At 39.1% G+C, this 18,429-nt stretch overlaps 1 protein-coding gene across 1 annotated transcript in view; it reads left to right on the top strand.

The window, feature by feature from the left end:
• The first annotated feature begins 10,191 nt into the window (after positions 1-10,191).
• ACTN2 (actinin alpha 2) overlaps positions 10,192-18,429 on the top strand; it is a 67,531-nt gene continuing 59,293 nt past the window's right edge. Inside the window, exon 1 of the mRNA XM_058833889.1 lies at positions 10,192-10,635. Coding sequence (XP_058689872.1) covers positions 10,501-10,635 — 135 coding nt within the window. The 5' untranslated portion in view covers positions 10,192-10,500. The remainder of the gene's footprint in view (positions 10,636-18,429) is intronic.

Here is an 18,429-nt window from a genome sequence, read left to right as displayed (position 1 = left end):
TCTTACCTGGAGCTGTTCAAACCTCTATTTGCTTATCAGCCGGCCACTTTCTGAGTCTTTTTAAAAATGTTAAGATGAATCACATCTCTTTTCCTGAAGAATAAATAATGTCATTCTTATCTGGATGTACTAAATACAAATTTTAGCCTTTTTCCCAGGCTGGCTACTGAAGTCTGTGTTGCTTTCATTTTTTCATTTGTCTTAGTCACTGCCAGTCCATGGGTCTTTTCTGTAGCTGGTGAATACATGATTTGAACTACAATGAGCTCACAGCTTTTTGACAGTTACTGAAAACAGGTATGATCCACATTCAGTAGCACAGAAAAGAATATTTATCTGCCAGTTTTGCTGTTCAGTTATATATTTTGTTTATTCATGTTCTAAAGTTTAATTATTTTACATATTTTTTGTGTAGGAATAAGTTATATGTTCATGTAACGCCTGGCGCAGTGGCTCTGTAAACACTGCGAAAAACAGAACATTTTTTATTGTTTGTGTATGTATATATGCATACATATATAAGAGATATGAATACCGTTATATTTTAAAAGTATTAAAGAGTCAGAAAGTACATTTTCATGATACTGAATCACACAGAGTGTCTGCAGTCACAAGAATCCACCAGTTTTTTTCTCTGCATTTCAGTGCCATTTAAAAAAATGTTTGGCTTTTGTATTTGCTTTCATTGTGGGTTGGAAACTATTCATGCTCTTACATGCTTTGGTGATTCTTTGGTGGGGGAAAGAACCCCTGTTATTAGAAGAAATGGTGTGCTAGATGAGGGTGTGCGTCTGAGTTTTACTAATAAGCCTACATCTCCAGATTTACTGATTACTAGAGGCATCATGTTTTCAGATTTAAAATAGTGGCCCTGCTGTTTCTGTGCCTTGCAGCCTTGCATAAAGTAGTCTTGACAACTGGCAATATTCTAGATAACTGCTAACAGCTCTTAATGACAAGTGCATGTCAGTGGTTTCTCCACTGCGTCTCTTACTCTCTGACACTCTGCCTGCACTGTCCATATTGGGGACTTAAGGGAACTCTCTGCAGAGAAACTACTTGAGAGAGACTTAGGGACCCTGTGACATCAGAGGCAATTCCTTGGATACACGGGGATGAGGGTACTATTTCTGCGCAAGGCCTGACAGGCACTTAGTATAGGGCCAGTGAGGCAGTCTGGGTTTGAACATGTAGTGAAGGGGAGTGTGGAGCACTGAGAATTAGGTGCTTCTGGCACTGATGCTGATACATTTCTTTTAAATAAGCCTGGTGGCAAAATACTTCCTGCTATGATCCTCTCAAGTACTGACTGCATGGGAGAGGTTACACTTCAGAATCTTTCTCACTTTCCTTACAGTGAGATCCCTTTGGTTTGTATTACCTACTGATTTTAACAGTATGGTGATGTATGCGGCTCATTTTAATTTGCAGAGGGGCAACAAAACACTTTAAACAATTTAGGACTAATTTAATAAAAAAAAATGTGTCTAGCCTGTGTCACTGTAATACATTTAATGACTTGTGTGTGAACTGCAACAGACAGGTCTGAGATGCAAAACATGATCTTATTTCTTGAGCAGAAGCTGTAGGGGTTATGCAACTGCTGAGCTGCATTGGCAGCCTTTAGTGCTTTTCTTGACATTGTGTGTGAATTGTCTTCCAATTCAGAACCCATTTATAATTAATTAACTTATACTTTATTTGTAATTAGTTGTAGTGCAGTTATCTTAAAAAAAACATCAAGATCACAATTTAATTAGTGGTGGACTATGCCTGAATTAAGTTTTCCAAGCTGTTTTGTATGTATCAGAATGCAGACTTTATTTGCATGGTCACAAACTTTTTTTTCCCAAAAACTGTGCTTTGTTCAGTGTACTACATAAGCAGTGCTCAACAGCATTATGATTTTTCTTCTTTATTCAGTCAATGTCTGTTGCACTCAGTTGGAGCATGTTCCCAAATACATAAATTATGGTTTTTTGCTCTTTTCATCACAGTATTTGTACTTGTCTTCAAGTATCCCAAATTTGTCTGGTATTTGATTTTCACACACTTCTTTATAATTCACAGTATTAGTATTATTCCTGGTCAATAGAAAGAAAACTTTCTTTCAGAGGCACATGCTGCAAACTGTGTACACTTCCATTTCCCCATACAGTGGATAGTTTTAGGATAATGAATGCTGTTAGTATGGAATTTGTCTTTTCCTTTATGTGCTTTACAGAGTATAATAACATACTGCCCTTTTCCCCACTGCGTAAACCTGATGTTTTGAACCTTTAGGCCCAGCAGAATCCTAAATTTTCATGGTATTTCCAACATGCATTGTTTTAAACTTCCTCTCCTGCAATTGGAAGTGCAGTGACTTCCCTGACTCCCACCACTGGAACTTTCGCAGTAAAAATCAGGCCCTAAAATGTAAGGCCTGAACAGCCTGATCTCCCATAGATCATCTGTGTGCCAAGGTTACCAATAAAAGTGGTACAAAGGGATCACTGAACTATGGGGAACAAATAAAGAAGTGTCATGGTGTTCTAGAAACACATTCATGACAAAATAATATCCCCCAGAGGAGCCTAAAATACATTTGAGTCCATTCATTTGAGGTGCAAAATGAGCTTCCTGCAGAATGTTTTTATTGGGGAAGATGTGTTCAGATTGTATCTACTGAAAAATTAATGTGAGAGTTTGTATAAATACATGTGGAGCCTTACAGCCTGTAGGGGTAATTTCACCTTTGTTGCTGACTCCACCTCCACTAACTGTTCATATGAACTGAAAAATTACCTAGAACAGCTTGTGCCTTAGGAAAAAAAACCCTACACATGTTGAATTTGGTTCAGCTGTGAAATTCTGGAAGATGACAGCTATTCCAAATTTAACTGTGGGACACAACAGAGATCTAGACTGCCCTTTAGCCAGTTTATTGTAAAACTAACTAGTTTCAAAGTGGAGAAACATTTAAATACTCTCCTGTCCCCCTTTGCTTATGCTTAACTGAACTTAGGCAGGGAGAGAGGTGAGCAAGTTAAGAAACAAAGGACTTGTCCACGTTCTATGAAAATACGCAACAGCCTTCACCATGGGTAGGTTATTGCTAGTAGATCTCAAGAGCAGTCCAATACTGGACAGTGTACAAAACTGATACTCATTTCTCCTGGCATAAGAATATGTCTGAAGTTGGTGAGAGGGATCATAGCTGGAAGGAAACTATTGTCTTTAGAACTGGAATTGGAAAATTCAGGCCTTGCTGTTTTTACATTAGGCATGGCAGGAACATCACTCATTTTCTCAGTGCTGGTTCTTAATGCAGCTGAGTGTCAGAGTGAAAATTTGTTGGACAGCATGGAAGGACAACAGTTCTGGAAAGCAAAACTTGTGCTATACATAAAGAACATGTTATCCCTGTTTGTAATTCAGTGTTGTGCCTAACGCTGCTGTATACAAGGATGAATTTGCTGCTTTTATTAATCTTTGTGTCACTTCTGTGGAATGAATAATAAGTAGATAGTATTCCTTTTTACAAACTGGCAATTTGTTCAACCAGGTTGCCTTCTTGACTGTGTAACTTGAGTGTCATTGATAGTGATACTACATTGGTGTATCTGGAAAGAGAAATGAGAGCATTGAGACTGCAACTTGTCAAAGGTCAGTCAGTCAATGTGTTCAAATGCTGAGTTTAGAACACAGCAGTGCCTAATATCCTGTACCCATAATCTCTACCTCATACCTCAGTGATTTAAAACCTGTGCCCCTCAGATAATTGTTGTCTGGAAACTCTAAGTTAGTTGGCAGTGTTTCTTTCTACATAAATAAAGGCATATAGTCTTTGCATTCCTTGTCTCTCACACACACACCTCTCTCACTGTGACCAGAACTATTGCTGAACGATGTGGTGCCATTTTAGATGACAGTTTCAGTTAAATCAGTTGAGGGTCACAGGCTGGCCTACAAAGGGATTTTTTTAACTAGTTGTATTAATGAAGAACAAATTTTATCATCAGTTTCAGCTTTCACATTGCCCTAGTCACACAGTTTCTTCCTTGCTTAGTATCTCTGTGTGGTAAGGCTAAGCCAGCACAAAATAGGAACATAGGCAAGATTCTGGGAACACATGATGTGTGAAGGTTTCTTCAAAAGGTTTGTAACAGGCCATGCTATACCCCTGCTCCTGCCCCTTGCATTCTCGTCACTGAACCATTTTTAAAACCCTGGATCTGTCTCGCCATTTTTTCCGCTCTTACGCCAGCCCTATTTGTAGTTTCCCCACCTGTTCCTGTGTGTATTGCGTTGTAGCTGACTGCATGTTGCTCCACAACTTCAGTGTGCCAACAGACTGGCTGCAGTGTGGTATAGAAATTACAATATACTTTTCCCAGTTTTTCCTTTGCCCACTTCCAGTATGTGCTAAGCATCTATCAAAGCTTTTGATATTATTTAGCCCATGATCTAATCTGTCTTTGTGAGTTGCACCTACCCTGACAAGAACCATTAAACCAAAAAGACACCCTCAAGAATCTAGCTCAGGGGATAAGGGACTTCAGGTGTCGTGGTTCCCTATGAATAGAAATGTGTCAGAATGTGAAGTCTGAGGGCTCTTCTCATTCATGAAAGGTATGATCTTGTGCATTGCTGCTGCCTGGCAGTGCCATCACTAGGGGTTTGCCCAGCTACCTCACACCTTTCAGCACTTGCCTTGCACTCTGTGATTGTTATTACAGTATCACAGTACTGCTTAGTGACTCTGGCAGACATCAGATGTTGATTGATTCCTACTGGTACCTGCCTTGAACCCTTTCTGAGAACTAGGGCCATCTGCTGTGCAGGATGCAGGGCTCTAAGCATGGTCCTACAAACAGTAGGAACACTACCTCCAAGAGTATAAGGGACCTTAAATCCCTGAGCAAGCTTGATATCCTAGAATAACACTAGGGATGCTTGGGTGCAGGCCACACAGTCTGGAGAGGTGAACATGGAGGTGAAAGATGTATGATAGGTAAAGCACGCTGTAATCATAATTGTTGTGTAGATTCCTCAGGGCTTTTAGACAGACAAAGCCTCTGCTCCTGAGAATTCTTTTCTAGGTGGACATTAGGGACCAAAAGAAGGATTTCTGACACTGTTTCAGAGATGTCAGAGTGCAGCACGAAAAATTAATTTCTCTCACTGAGAGCAGTCTAACAAGTTTGCACGCAGCTTTTTGGGAAAATTTTATCTGAATTGACTTGCTCAAGGTCACATAAGGGCATCTTGAGCTGGCATGGTCACACCATGTCTCAGCCCCGTGATTTTCCTTCCGCACAAAGGGTTGGCAAAAGCCAGTGATGTCAGTGCAGTCAGCATTTTGGCCATACCCCTGAAGCCCAAGCTATGCTTTGGTAGTATTTGTTGGTCCCATAAATGTTTCTTGCTACACTTCATCCATGGCTGAATTCCAGGGACAGAGTAAGTCGTCTCTATATATAGCTGATGAAACACTTTGGGATCTTCTGACAGTGACAGTCGCTACTATGAAGCCAGCAAATTCATTTTTCTGTTATTTTTTAATTTTTATTTCCAAACCTCTCATTGGAAATAATATACTTCTAAAGAAAGTAATTAGCTACTGTGTGGTTAATATCACCACGTATGAGTAGCATGGAGATTTTTCAGAGTCAAAGTTTGTGCTTCTTGGTGCTAAATGTGGGAGGGCTAAATATGCCCAGTGCCCACAGTACTTTTCCTTAGCTCAGACAAAATCAGGATTTCATTCCCATATGTATGGCTCTGTTCTCTTCTCTCTTTCTGTTTTTCTTATGTATGTATTGGTTTCAGAAATACTAAATGAGTTTAAAGTTTATTCATACTACCTTTACATAATGAATTTGATTCCTTGATTTTCTTCTTACAATATAGTGCATTTCTTACATTGAAGAAGGCAGGTTATACTTATGTGTTGCAAAAAAAAACCAAACCAACAAACCCCAAAACACCTCTAGTAAATGATGAATACATTTTATAACACACCTTACCTTTCTGCTTAGCTTTGTTAGGGAAATTGATGAATTATTTTTAACAGAATCCAACATTTTGGCCCAATCTAAATCATAATTTTCTTAAATAATTCAGATTTTTGTTGGTTAAGCTTTAAACTAGTGGATATTTGCTACAAGCAAAAATGTATTTTATGTACAAGTGATGGTTATGATATGCTTTGAAAAGGGCTTTTTGATCCCTGTTTCAAGATTCTATTAACAGTTTACACACAAGAATAGTCACTTTGAATTTATTTTCTTTTACCTTTTATTGACTTCTTTCTTGAGAAAACATCCTACTGTTCTTTTTCACAAAGAAACAGGCTGTGACTAGGACAAGATGATTACTTTAAGACTGACTGATTGAGCTCTCATAAGATTCTTTATCTTCCTGTGGCCTTTCTGAGACTGTTTTGGCAGATATGAACTACCTACACAGAAGTGTTACAGCTGAAAACTAATGGTGACCATTTCCATGTCAGTTAGTTGTTTCATAGGCAATTATTTAAATAGAGAAATCTGGCTCATTTCTTATTCTAGATATCATTAAGTTCAAATAGAAGAATGATCTGGTGAAAGAAACACTTGCAGCGCTCAGCACTTTTGAAGTTTTAATAAAAGTTGTTGGTTTATTCTACAATTTTGTGAGAGGGAAGCATAAGAAACATGTTGAAGGAATGAAAATCTGAGAAACGGTAAAAATGTAAAGGACAAAGTTCTTGAAAGAATGATATGATGGCTTTTGACAAGTAAATTAATGTCTAATATAAACTCTGTGAAAACCTTCAATTTCATTAAGAAGAATGATAAAGGTTAATGTCCTTTAGGCAGAAAAGCCCTTTGATTCTCAAGTTGCTTCATGCAAAGTATACCAGAAGGCTTTCACTTGGGTGGTACTCACATGTGTGAGCTCACAGACCTGCTGCTGCTGCTAGGAAAGATCTGGCCTTTTGGTGCTCCTCATGCGTGGGAAGTGATGCCTGGTTGCCACAGTGTTCTCCTGGGTTCAAGGCACCATTCTCCTGGGTAGGCCCTTACTAGTGTACATGTTGGGATGAACTACAACTGCATCTTTTGCTAAATAAAAGACAAGAGTAGTCGACAGTTCAGCTCTGCCATCTCTACTCCTGATCTCCCCCTGCCACCTTATTTTTCCTGATCTGTTTGGGAGTCATGAGTATTCTTTCGTCTTGCCCCATTGTAATCAACCTGTGTCATTTCTATCTTAAATATACTTGCTGACTCTCAGGTACCTCGCCATGTCAGCTTAAGATTCCCTATTCATGTGGTTCATTGTGTTTTTTTCTTTTTCTGTCTTTGAGACTTTCGTCCTTTCTTTCCTGCTCAGGTTGCTTATTTCGGTTTTGGTTTTATTTTCCTTCTCTCTAGGCACACATAGTTCATGGCTATGCAGCTCTGCCAGCTTTATTTGGGAGTAGTCCTAACCTACCTCTGATGTGGGAAGAAGCTTGGTGAAGCAAACTGCTTTAATCACACTACTGTGCTGGGCACAGCTTTCCTATTCTCTTGTTGAGCTGAAAGAGGCAGCTCCCTTTCTGCTTCAAGTTTGGCTCTCTTTCCACTCTGGACCTCCATTCATATGCTTCTCATTACCATCCACACAGTTAGTTTATAAAATTAAATTAAAGTAGTAAACAAAATACCAGATACTCCTCCTAAAGCTCCATCTATAAATATCTCCCCTGCCTACTCATGCTGTCTGATTAAGAGGCAGTAAGCAGTTAGTTAGAGAACCTAAAGCAGGTCAGATTCCATCAAGATATGCAGGATTTTTTTAAGAATAGGGCTATTCCATTTAGCTTCCTCTTTCATAGGTAAAAAGCCCAACTCTCCTAAATGCAAACTGACAATGCTGAAGCCTTCTATTTTGACATTTTCAGAATTAAAAAGGCTTTTCATTCAGAAATATTTTTTTATTCAAAATTGAATATTCAAAATGGATCCAAAGTGGATCTTGAAACACTTGGTTTCTTTAATCTCTCAGACTAGCTGAGAGATACTATGGTTCTGGCTGTTGGTTCTTAGGAACAAGGAAAACATTTTATTTGCTTTGTTTTCAAGTAGTGTTTGCCTATGTACCAATTAAACATGGAAAAATGAACAGTAGTACCTTTGCAGCAGTGGCTAGCTGTATTTTGAGAAAATCCAATTATTTTATGAAACACTTAATAACTTTCTTTAAGAATTCTAGAAAATTTGGATAGAATGTCCTTTGATTTCTAGAAATCTATACATGGGTCTGATTGCAGTCCTAATCCACAGGATTGGATATTCTTTGTCAAAGAAATTCTTTGCAAAAGCACCTCAGTTTTTATTCCGTGGCTGAGGTGGGCACCCTGGCCTGTATTAGAGGGTGAGGACCAACAAATAAAATGTGAGTTGTAGCTAATACCTCCCTGGCTGAAGCCATCATTACCTGTAAGGCTCACCTGTGCTGCACAGTGAGGACTGGTGCAGAACCATTTCCATCCATGTAGATCTCCAGACAAGGCAGTGCCAAGGAAAGGAACAAAGCTGGTTGCAGTGACTCCCCTCTGATGAGCCACAGTGCAGGAGAGCTCTTTACATAGTGGACAGCTCTGGGTCACAGTGCTACAATTTATGTGTGTACTTCTAGGACTCCTCTGACTTCTTCCTGCATTTCCTTTAAAAACTTCTCCTGTGCTCTATATAGTGGATAAGAAGAAATGGTTTTCCTGACTTTGAAGGCTTGAATTATCATTTAAGTGATTGCAGTTAGACTTGTATTGAAATCCAAAGGTGACTACCAAGCTATAAAAATAAACCCCACAAGTTACACCAGCACACATATAATGTCCATATACATAAATTGTGTTGTTTTATAATTGCTATTTGATATGGTCTCAGAGTGTCCTAAGAGAATGCTCATCTGCATTTGGGCAAAAAAGTCTAAGCATAGCATTTTCTTTGTTATGTAGATAGAGGTGTAGCAACCTGGAGAGTATTTGGACTGAGCATGTGAAAAACATGTGGTTCTGTCTGGCTGCTTGGATTTGGAATTTCATTTTCAGACTGTTTATCTGACAGTATGTACAAAAGTCGTCAGAAGTTCAGCTTGCTGTTATTGTTGCTGTCCTTTTCTGAATTCCAATTTGCAACTTTAGTGCTGCATTTTCAAAGTTTTTTTGAGCTGAGGAGTAGGTGTTATCTGTGCATGTGGGCATGTTACTCTATATTGCTTGGAGTTAAGGGATAGAAGGTGACTTGGAAGGAAACAGCTTTAGTTAGCAATATCAAATGGAGGACACATGCTGTCTAGGTGTAAATTATCCTGGTTATTCATTCCCATTGGCTTAGAGACCTACCGAGCCTTTAATGAGCACAGCTTCCCCTTACACCTGATTTTGTAACTTAAGGCTTCCAAAAGCTCAGCTTTGGTGAGCATTTTCATTTTCTACATGAGGATCCTATTGTATCCAGTGTGGACACCGCTAGAGAAGATGACCTTGGCTGATGCTAGGTGCAGGCAGTAATGACAAGCTCCACGAAGAACGTAGTAAACTTGCCAATTCCCAGAAGAAACATCGTTGCCAAAGCAAGTGAAATGATAGGGCACGGGAGATACCGGACGTGCTTGCCAGGATGCTTGATCTCAGCGCTATCCTTTGAGATTCTGCCCTGTGGAAAGCACGGGCCAATGGTTCCTGCCACACACTTGTAAAGTTACTGACTCCACAGAGCTTTGTATGTGCTTCTTGGTGCCTGCTTTTGGGTTTACTGAGCGCGTTTCCTGGACAAAAAGATACGCGTTGCTTTCTAAAGTCGTGCTTCCATGCTGTCTGGTTAACTCCAGACCTATTTCCACTGGAAAACGTGTGATCACCTGGGTGTCCTTGGACATCACACCTGGGTTGTGCAATCCTTAATCTGAAAGTGCGAAGTGGCTCAAGGGGGGACACGGGCCTCAGACCGAGCAATGTCGAACTGCATTAGCAGATCGCAGGCGGGTCTTGGGGAGCAGGAACACGTGTGAGTAAGAGAGGAAAGCAAAGCGGAGCAAAGGACGGGTGTGTAGCAGGCTGGAAGAGCAGTCGGTCAGGCGAGGGGCGGCCGAGGGGCAGCGCTGCCCGCCCGGTGCCCGCGGCGGGGCCGGGCCCACGTGACGGCCCGGCGGGGATAATAAGCGGCGGCGCCGAGCCGCGCCGGGCTCCTCCGCAGGGTCAGCCACCGGGACCGACAGCAGCAGCAGCGGCACACAGGGACACGGGGAGGGAAGGTCACCACAGGTCAGCGCCTACCTGGCAGTTTCAGCCTCTGCTCTCAGCAAGATTAGTCGATATTCATTCCCTGTCACCTTGGAAAAAGATAAAAAAAAAAAAAAGCACAAAAAAAATATCAGAAAGAAAGAAGGAAAAAAGACACTGCTGCTTACAACCTCTCAGCAAGTAAACTCAACTTAAATCGTAGCAGAAGCCACAGCAGCTGAAGCTGATCCCCGGGTAGTATGAATAGCATGAATCAGATAGAAACAAACATGCAGTACACCTACAACTATGAAGAAGATGAGTACATGACCCAAGAAGAAGAGTGGGACAGGGACCTGCTCCTGGACCCAGCATGGGAGAAACAGCAAAGGAAGGTCTGGAAACGATGTGTATCTGTCTGTGTGCTTCTGTGTGGAGTGGTGCCCTATCTTACTGCCATGCTGTGTCTGGAATTGTCGGGGTTGTGCAGCAAGGGGTTCTAATAAAATATATTTTATGTTGTATAAGACATTTATATGATGTATAGTAGCTATGCCATATTTTTAGGGTAAAGCATTCACTTTTTGGATTCATAAGTGAAGCCTATGTCAGATGAAAACAATTTACAGAAGTCAAGAGTTTATATTGCACTGTAAGTATTCTGTCAGTACCTCTAGATTTATGTATCAGTAACTTTTAACTTCATTTCCTGGGTCTTCCTTTTGGAAAGCAGACTCTGAATTGATGTGTGTGCCTGATTGATTTTCATAAAGAGTAAATATCAATTATAAACAGAGATGAATGAGATGGTTCCAAATTAGTGTGCAAAAAAGTTTGCAATATTTCTGAGAGCAGACTGAGAAATCACTTTTGAAGTTGTGATCTTGCAAGTCAGCTCTTATTAGAATTTATTATTTATCTCCATTCTGACTGTATGACCTGACAAGGAAAATATTGCCTAGAAATATATCCAGGCTATATTTGGAAAACTGTATGTCATTTTTATGTTCCAATATACCAGTTCACTGTCTGGGAAAAAAACCCAAACCCCATGTCTCTAAACTCCTCTGAATATACAGTTTTCAAAAAAATGCTTCTTGCCCTGTAGGTTGTAGTGTTGGCTCTATTGTGTCACCAGTACTGCCCATGTTCTTTCTCTGAACATAGGCAGAAATTATGATCCCAGCAGCAGTCACGTTAGTGTTTCGGTACTTTAGTAATATTTGCAATATCTAATTTCATAACATTAAGTTTTAAGTAGCATATGGAAAAGAAAGATGAAATAATGCAAAGGATTTATTGCTTCCTTATTTAAAAGGTGATGTTGAAGTCACAGCTGACAGATCTGGGATTAAAAGGTTATCTGCTGGTTACAAGAATGAAAAAAAGGGGGCAGTGAGAGACAGTGCTCTGGACAATAAAGTTGAATGTGCATTTTACATAGATGGGCAGCTTAAGTAGAAGGTGCCAATTTAGATCTTATGACAGTCTGTCCCACTGTTACAGCTTCTATAAAAGCTATACTATAAAAGTGTAATTATAAAAGTAAGAGCTGTTAAAATAGTTGGGGCCAGTGGGTTTGCTTTTCCATTAAAATTTGTAGAAGCAATATTTTCCTCTCAGATTTAGCTTGTAGCCTCTCTCCTGTTATTTTTAGTTGGTTTTGTTCATTTTCTTACATTCATACCTGTTCAGATTCTGCTGTGTGAGGACAGGGGGAGAAGTTCTATTCTAATTTGAAGTTCAATTTTCTTGAACTACCAGATGCTGCTGAATGAATAATTAAGTTGTACTCATCAGCACTGGCATTTGTTTTAATTTGGCACTCTTCAGATGTTGAACTATACTTTCATGTTTTATAATGAGAATGAAAATTATCTTGGTGCTGCAGTGCTTTAGTGATTTGAAACTGCTCAGCTGTAAGATGTTGTGTTACATCTGATTAGGATTCAATTGTCCACTATTTCAGAGAATTCTGTTTTCAAAAGAAAATGGGCAGGTTACTAGATACTAATGCACTCTAATACAGTTTTCCTTCAATGCAGCTAAATGTTAAAAAAGTAAAGAGAACTTGGATTAGGTAGACATTCTTATGTTTACAAGTCTCTTGATTTTTTCAGGAAAGTGGGGAGCAATTATACTGCACTGAAAATTTTATGTTTCCATTCCTCTGAACAGGCAGTACTTCAGCAGAAAGTCAGATTTCCACACTGTCAAATTAAAGCAGACTCTGCTTTGCTTCCATAGAGTAGAGAGTGTGGTTCTGCTACTTAATGTTGCTACTTCCCAGGGTTTAGTTTTAATATTAATGTGATACCATATTCAAATAAAATTTACTAGAGGGGATCCTTATTCCTCATCTTGGAAAGAAATCTGAATTTATTATCACATGAAAAGTAGCTATTTGCATGATAAAGGGACTGATAAACTTTGTGGAATGTCAAGGCTTCTGTCTTTTCCTAATTTGTGCTAAGACAGTTGCAGAAAGTGCTTTCTTAGTTTCCTTATTCATTAGGAGATGATTGCAAGTACATGGGCACAGATCTTTGTTCTAATTGGTAATACAATATTCAGAAGTGATCTTGGTGGAGCCCTGGCAGTTGGCAGCATATATTTTCTATTAGGCAGTCTTGGAACAAACCAAAAATAAGTGCCATTGTTTCTATTGTGGGCTGCCCTCTCCAGACTTGCCATTTCAGTGATATGCCTGGTATGAAATCTGTCAACAGATGCTGGTAACACATGATGACGTCCATAGGATTACAATGGAGGTGACGCCTAATTATAACCGTGGTTCATAGAGTATTATGGTCTGCTGTAATCCAGGCTCCTTGGTGGTCGCAGATGTCCAAAAATATATGAAGAACACTAGAGGAAAGAAAGCTGAGTTGTAGTTTAGCACAGTCTCTCTGAATGTGAACAGCAATTTAAATGATTTAGTTGAGGTAACATTTAGCCTGTGTCAACTCAGGATATCAAGAAAATGCAACAATTTCATCATTTTTGTATTAGATGCTCTTGGCAAAAACTTAAATGTGGTTGGGCATTTCAGACAGCAACTTTAAAGAAAACTAAAATTGTATTTTGGATGGACATGCTGTCTACAGTAGAAAATAGTTAGGGAACCATGGCTTTTGTGTCTTTCAAATATACGGATGTGTACCATGAGATGGAAGACTTCTGAAGTCTGCTCTTTGACCCGCTATGCTTCCACTGCCCATGTGTGCTAAAACGGCACCTGAAAGATCTATGGAAGTGGCCCCATGTTTCTTCAGAATTACACAGAAATAAAAAAGTATTGGAAATTAGAAAGCCTGGCTAGAGAGGGTGGGATTACTTTCTTCATTCTGCTCTGTAACCCTAGACAAGGTCAGCTCTCCTCTGACCTCAGTTTTCTCCCTGGTAGAAAGAGGACAGCAGTGATACTTGTAAGAACTGGTAGAAGGGATTTGTTCTGTGGTCTGTCAGACTAGAGATCAGCTGTCTTTCAGTCCCTGCTCTGCTGAACTGGAATGGAAGTGGAAATCATATCAGCTTATAATGGAAGACTTAAAACATAATTTCTCTTTTCTTTGTAATAAATTTATTTATTAAGTTTTCAAGAAAAGTTCAACAGACTCAACAAACCTTTTAGTTTTCGCTGCCCTGTATCTCAGTAGAACTAAAAGGAACATAAGGAAATGAAGTGTCCCTTAGCTTAGGAAACCAAGCACAGCAATGCTACTTGAAATGCACACACACTGTATTTTTGCTATGTTTTTGATCTGCCAACACTGCTTGGTGAGCCATGTGTTAAACAGCACTCTTGCCTATTTGCAACTTTTGCTATAAGTAATTATAAGAGTGAGTGTGCTTTCTTACAACTTTGATGTGAAATGTGGTTTGTTAGATTTCCAAGGAAGGTTGTGAAACAACCGTGATCCCTTTTTCATGACAGTTGCATTGTATTGTAGGGCATTAAACTGAGCTCACATATTTAACATATGCCTTCTCAGTCATTAATACATGTCTGACACTAGTGTCCTAACACATGTAAGGAGAGAACTGGGAACATGTTCCTTGCCTTACTGATACTGTTACAGTTGAATGATCTCACTCTAGCTTGCTCTGTAGCCCTGGTACCACTGCTTTGTTAATGCAGAAGGGTTCTAATGTAGATGTCAATGTAAATGGTGACCATTTGGATGGGGTTTTTATACTGGTATAAAATAAACAAGAAGATGTAGAGTATTTATTTACCTTGATATTGCCCTGTTTCTGAATGCAGATCTCTTTAGCGACACTGAATGTTGTGCATGAGTGAGGACTTCGGAAAAGATTCTTAAGGAAAAAAGCTGTGTCTTTTCAATTTTCAGCTGTGCCTATCAGATTACATTTCCAGTGTGACCTATAAGGATTTATTTGCATTACCTCCTTTGGCTGGTAATATAAGTCCTGTTGTCCTTGCAAGTAAAAAGGGGGGAAGAAAAAAAAAGCATTTGGAAGTCACATGTATGGCAAATTATTTGGCAGGAGCCAGAACTATGGATTATGGACAATGTTCTTATTTTTCTTATGTTGCTGCAGCTTTATTAAATTCAGCAGATTTGAGAGGTTCATTGCAGCTTGAAAGAGAAATTGACCTTGTGTTCAGTCTGACTTCAGAGTCTATAAATAGACTTATACAGTCAGTATCCCGGATTTACTCTAAAGTTTGCTTGGTCTTCTATGGATGGAATCTAATTTGGTTTCTTATCAGAAACCTCTTCCTCTAAGAATTCTACTGTGAGTGAGTATACAGGTGTAGTGGAAAGAAACAACTTCATTCTTCACTGGGTGACAAAAATAAGAAAGGATGAATGAATGAAAAATAAATGTAAGTCAGAAAAGGGTTGGCAGGAGAAGTTGGATGCCACAAGCAAAATTAAGTACTATAGAACCACTTCTCATGGGTTTACAGGCTCCAGATTGAAATCATTGTTGTGGAGAATATAACAATATCTGCAATGTGTAAAGGGCATTCCAGCCTAGGTCTTCCTCTTTTACTGAGGTTATCTGGAAATAAAATTGGTTTAAGTTTTGTTTGTTTGTTTTAAACCATGTAAAATTCTTTTACTCTTGAATAATGAGCCTTGGGGTTAGGCTTGCATGGCAGATACGTAAACCACCACTAGAGGGTTTTTACCGAGTGGCACTTTTTACCTATTTGGAATACCAGTGGGATTGTTGAGAAGGCACGGATTCCCCTCTGCAAGTGAGAAACATGAGCAGGGTCTGCACATGAATGTAGGAGGTGTGAGGGAAGCAAAAAGTCCTCTCCTCCTCTCCTTTCTAAGACAGTATGAACCTTTTCATTACTTATTCCTAGTACAAACTAGGACTATACTAACTAGTGCTATTCCTAGTACTGTTAACAGTCACATATTTCTTATAAAGAGGATATTTCTTATAAAGAGTTGAGTAGTTTTAGAACTACTTTCAGGAGGGGATTGAATATGCCATGAGGAAAATCATCGAGAGTCAAAAGCAGAATGATAATGGAAAAACCATGTGCTGTGGTAGCATATGCTATTTCATATGCTGAGTCCTACAACACAGTTCTCTCCCTCCCTTACCTTTTCTGCAGATAATTAGGATCATGTAGGTGTCATGGGAATTCTGGTGGCTGAAACACAGGATTTTCTATTAGTATTAACAGTTAAAAAGTGCCAACAATTTCACTTTTTTAAGACTTTTTTTCCCTAGTGTTCAGCAAGTATTTGGCTGTCTTGTATAGAATAGCAATGTCCTGCCAAATGATACATGTTACTGTAGATGCAGAGTGCCCCTTAGGAAACAAAACAACAAAAGTATCAGCATTCCAAGGACAAATGCTCCCCCTTCGGGTGCATCAAGATTTTTCTTTTGAAACAGCAGATGTCAAAAGCTCTAGCATTAAGAACATACAAAGAGCATCTATTGTTTTCTTTTAAATCCTATGTGTATTGTCAGTGGGAGATGGCCCCATAGATCTGCCTGAGAACTTGGTAGTCAATAGACAAACTTTTTTTTTTTTTTCCTGCAACAACGTGTCTTGATTTCTCAGCATATACTGTAACTGTCCCAAGTATTCGACACTGACGCAACAGAAGGCCACGGAGTGGCAATTTATTTCATCCTATGAAGAGTTGCCTTGAGAGCAGGAGTCTGTAGAAATAGTGCACGTGTTTATGGCTTGTTCTGTACAATTTGCCTCTTAGAGATTAGTGCTTTTTAAAATAGTAACATGTTAAATTCCTCTTGCTGATGTTACTTGCATGGAATGGTGCTTGAGAGGAGCATGCTGAAAGGATAGTGGAACGGTCATATTTTGTCTTGGAAGCTGTCAATTAGGTGTGCAGCCCTGAATGCTGTGGTGCTGGCATATAAAGGAAAAAAATCAAAGAAAACTATTATGAAACTCACTTTGCTAGAAATGGTTATGTAGGTACTTTGTTTGAATGGGAGGGTTTCCTCTACCAGTACTGAGTGAGAGAAGTCAATATATTACTCAATATTACGTTTTCTATTTAAACTCAAATGAACCTCCCAATGTTGACCCATTTCAGGTTCTGTATGCTTTTAAGTGTTGTCAAAATGGTAATTCCTACAGCTGTTAATTGCCATTGACACCCAAATATCTGCCAGCAACAGATTATGAAAAGAAATTTTATGAACCATTTTATAATGGGAAACAAAGGCTACCTGCTTCATTCACTCATAGATACACACCACAACCTCCCCTGAAATTTGTATAGTAAAACTTCTGTCTGTAGATACGCTGATCCAATTAGTAAGACAATAAGGATTGGAAGAAAGTATGGGTCTAAGTGGGTTTCCATAAGCTGCAACCAATGTGCTTAAGAGCTAGAGAAAAGCTGTGTGTTAAGCAGTGGACTTTGCAATAATCTCCTGGGGGTGGGATGTCTGCATCTTGCCCAAATCTGTGTTTGAGTCACTGGAGAGTTGAAAAGAGAGGCATGGAAGATGTTCGCTTGGATGAGCTCTGAGGGTTTTCGGCCCTGAGACCACAGTAAAAATGAATCCGTGCTTATACAATTTCTAGCCCTGTGCAAGCAAAAGCAGGGCTGGGGTAAATTCTGTAAACTGATGAATATAAGAAAATATCATGATTCCATCAATTTCCAAATTAAACTTAAACAGCTTTGCAAAATTAATTTTGACTGCTTTTGGCCAATGGAGCCAGGTCAAAATCTTTCATTAAAACCCTTCTGTTCTCTCATAAGACAAAAGACATCATTATGATGGAAAAATCAGATGCCAACAAATGCCTCACATGAATTGATCACTGTTGCATAAATTCGGATCTATTTAATGACTTTTAATTTAGCTAGTAATTTCTGAATTGCACTGTACAGTTCTACTGATTAATTTCAAAAAGACTGCATTAAGATTTTCTTTAGTTGCAAATGGTGATTAATGTGTAAATACTTGTGGTATTTTAGAAATTGTACTGGAGGCCCTGCTTACAGAGGAGTGCATTGGATTTGCAGCTGGAATGCAGGTAGATGTGATGCAGGAAGAAACACATCAATGAAATAGAATTAGATGGTATGATTAGATGCTTTGCTTTCTCTCAAGTCAAAAAACAACCCTCCTGTGTGTTATTTTATATCCTCGTAAATAAACAAATATAAAAGTGCTTACACAGTTGGCAAAGTTGAGTTGATTTCAACGACTTTACTGCCAAGCATAATTTCTTCTGAGCCATAATTGTTGGGATAAACAATGTGTTGCTGATGTGGTATTCCTCCACTGTGAGCGCTGAGAAATTGCTGACTGAGTGAATATCTCCTTTATGGCCATGCATTCTTTACTGTCAGCTGATACCAGAAAGAGAGTGTATTCACACTGAGCACTCCATTTCTTCCTTAATTAAGTTTCACTCCTGGTAGTTTGGGGTAGTTTTCCCATCTTCAGTGTTTGGGGAACACCATTTCATGGAATGCTGTGATAAGAGTGTGTGATGTTTGTTCTTATATCTCTGGATTTGTTGGTTTGAAATATGTCTCAGGTTGAGAGACTTGATGCATCAGTGTTATGATAATTATACAGGTTACAGGTTATACTATACAATGCTGTATTTCTACATGATAAAACTTGGCATATATTTAAAGATAGAAGGTTCTCCTCTTTTCACATAGTTTAACCAGCAATCACAGTGTTATGAT

The sequence above is a fragment of the Poecile atricapillus genome, chromosome 3, assembly GCF_030490865.1.
Source record: "Poecile atricapillus isolate bPoeAtr1 chromosome 3, bPoeAtr1.hap1, whole genome shotgun sequence".
Classification (NCBI taxonomy): Eukaryota; Metazoa; Chordata; class Aves; order Passeriformes; family Paridae; genus Poecile; species Poecile atricapillus.
Note: the sequence above shows the minus strand (reverse complement) of the source record. Positions and strands in the feature narration are given on the sequence as shown.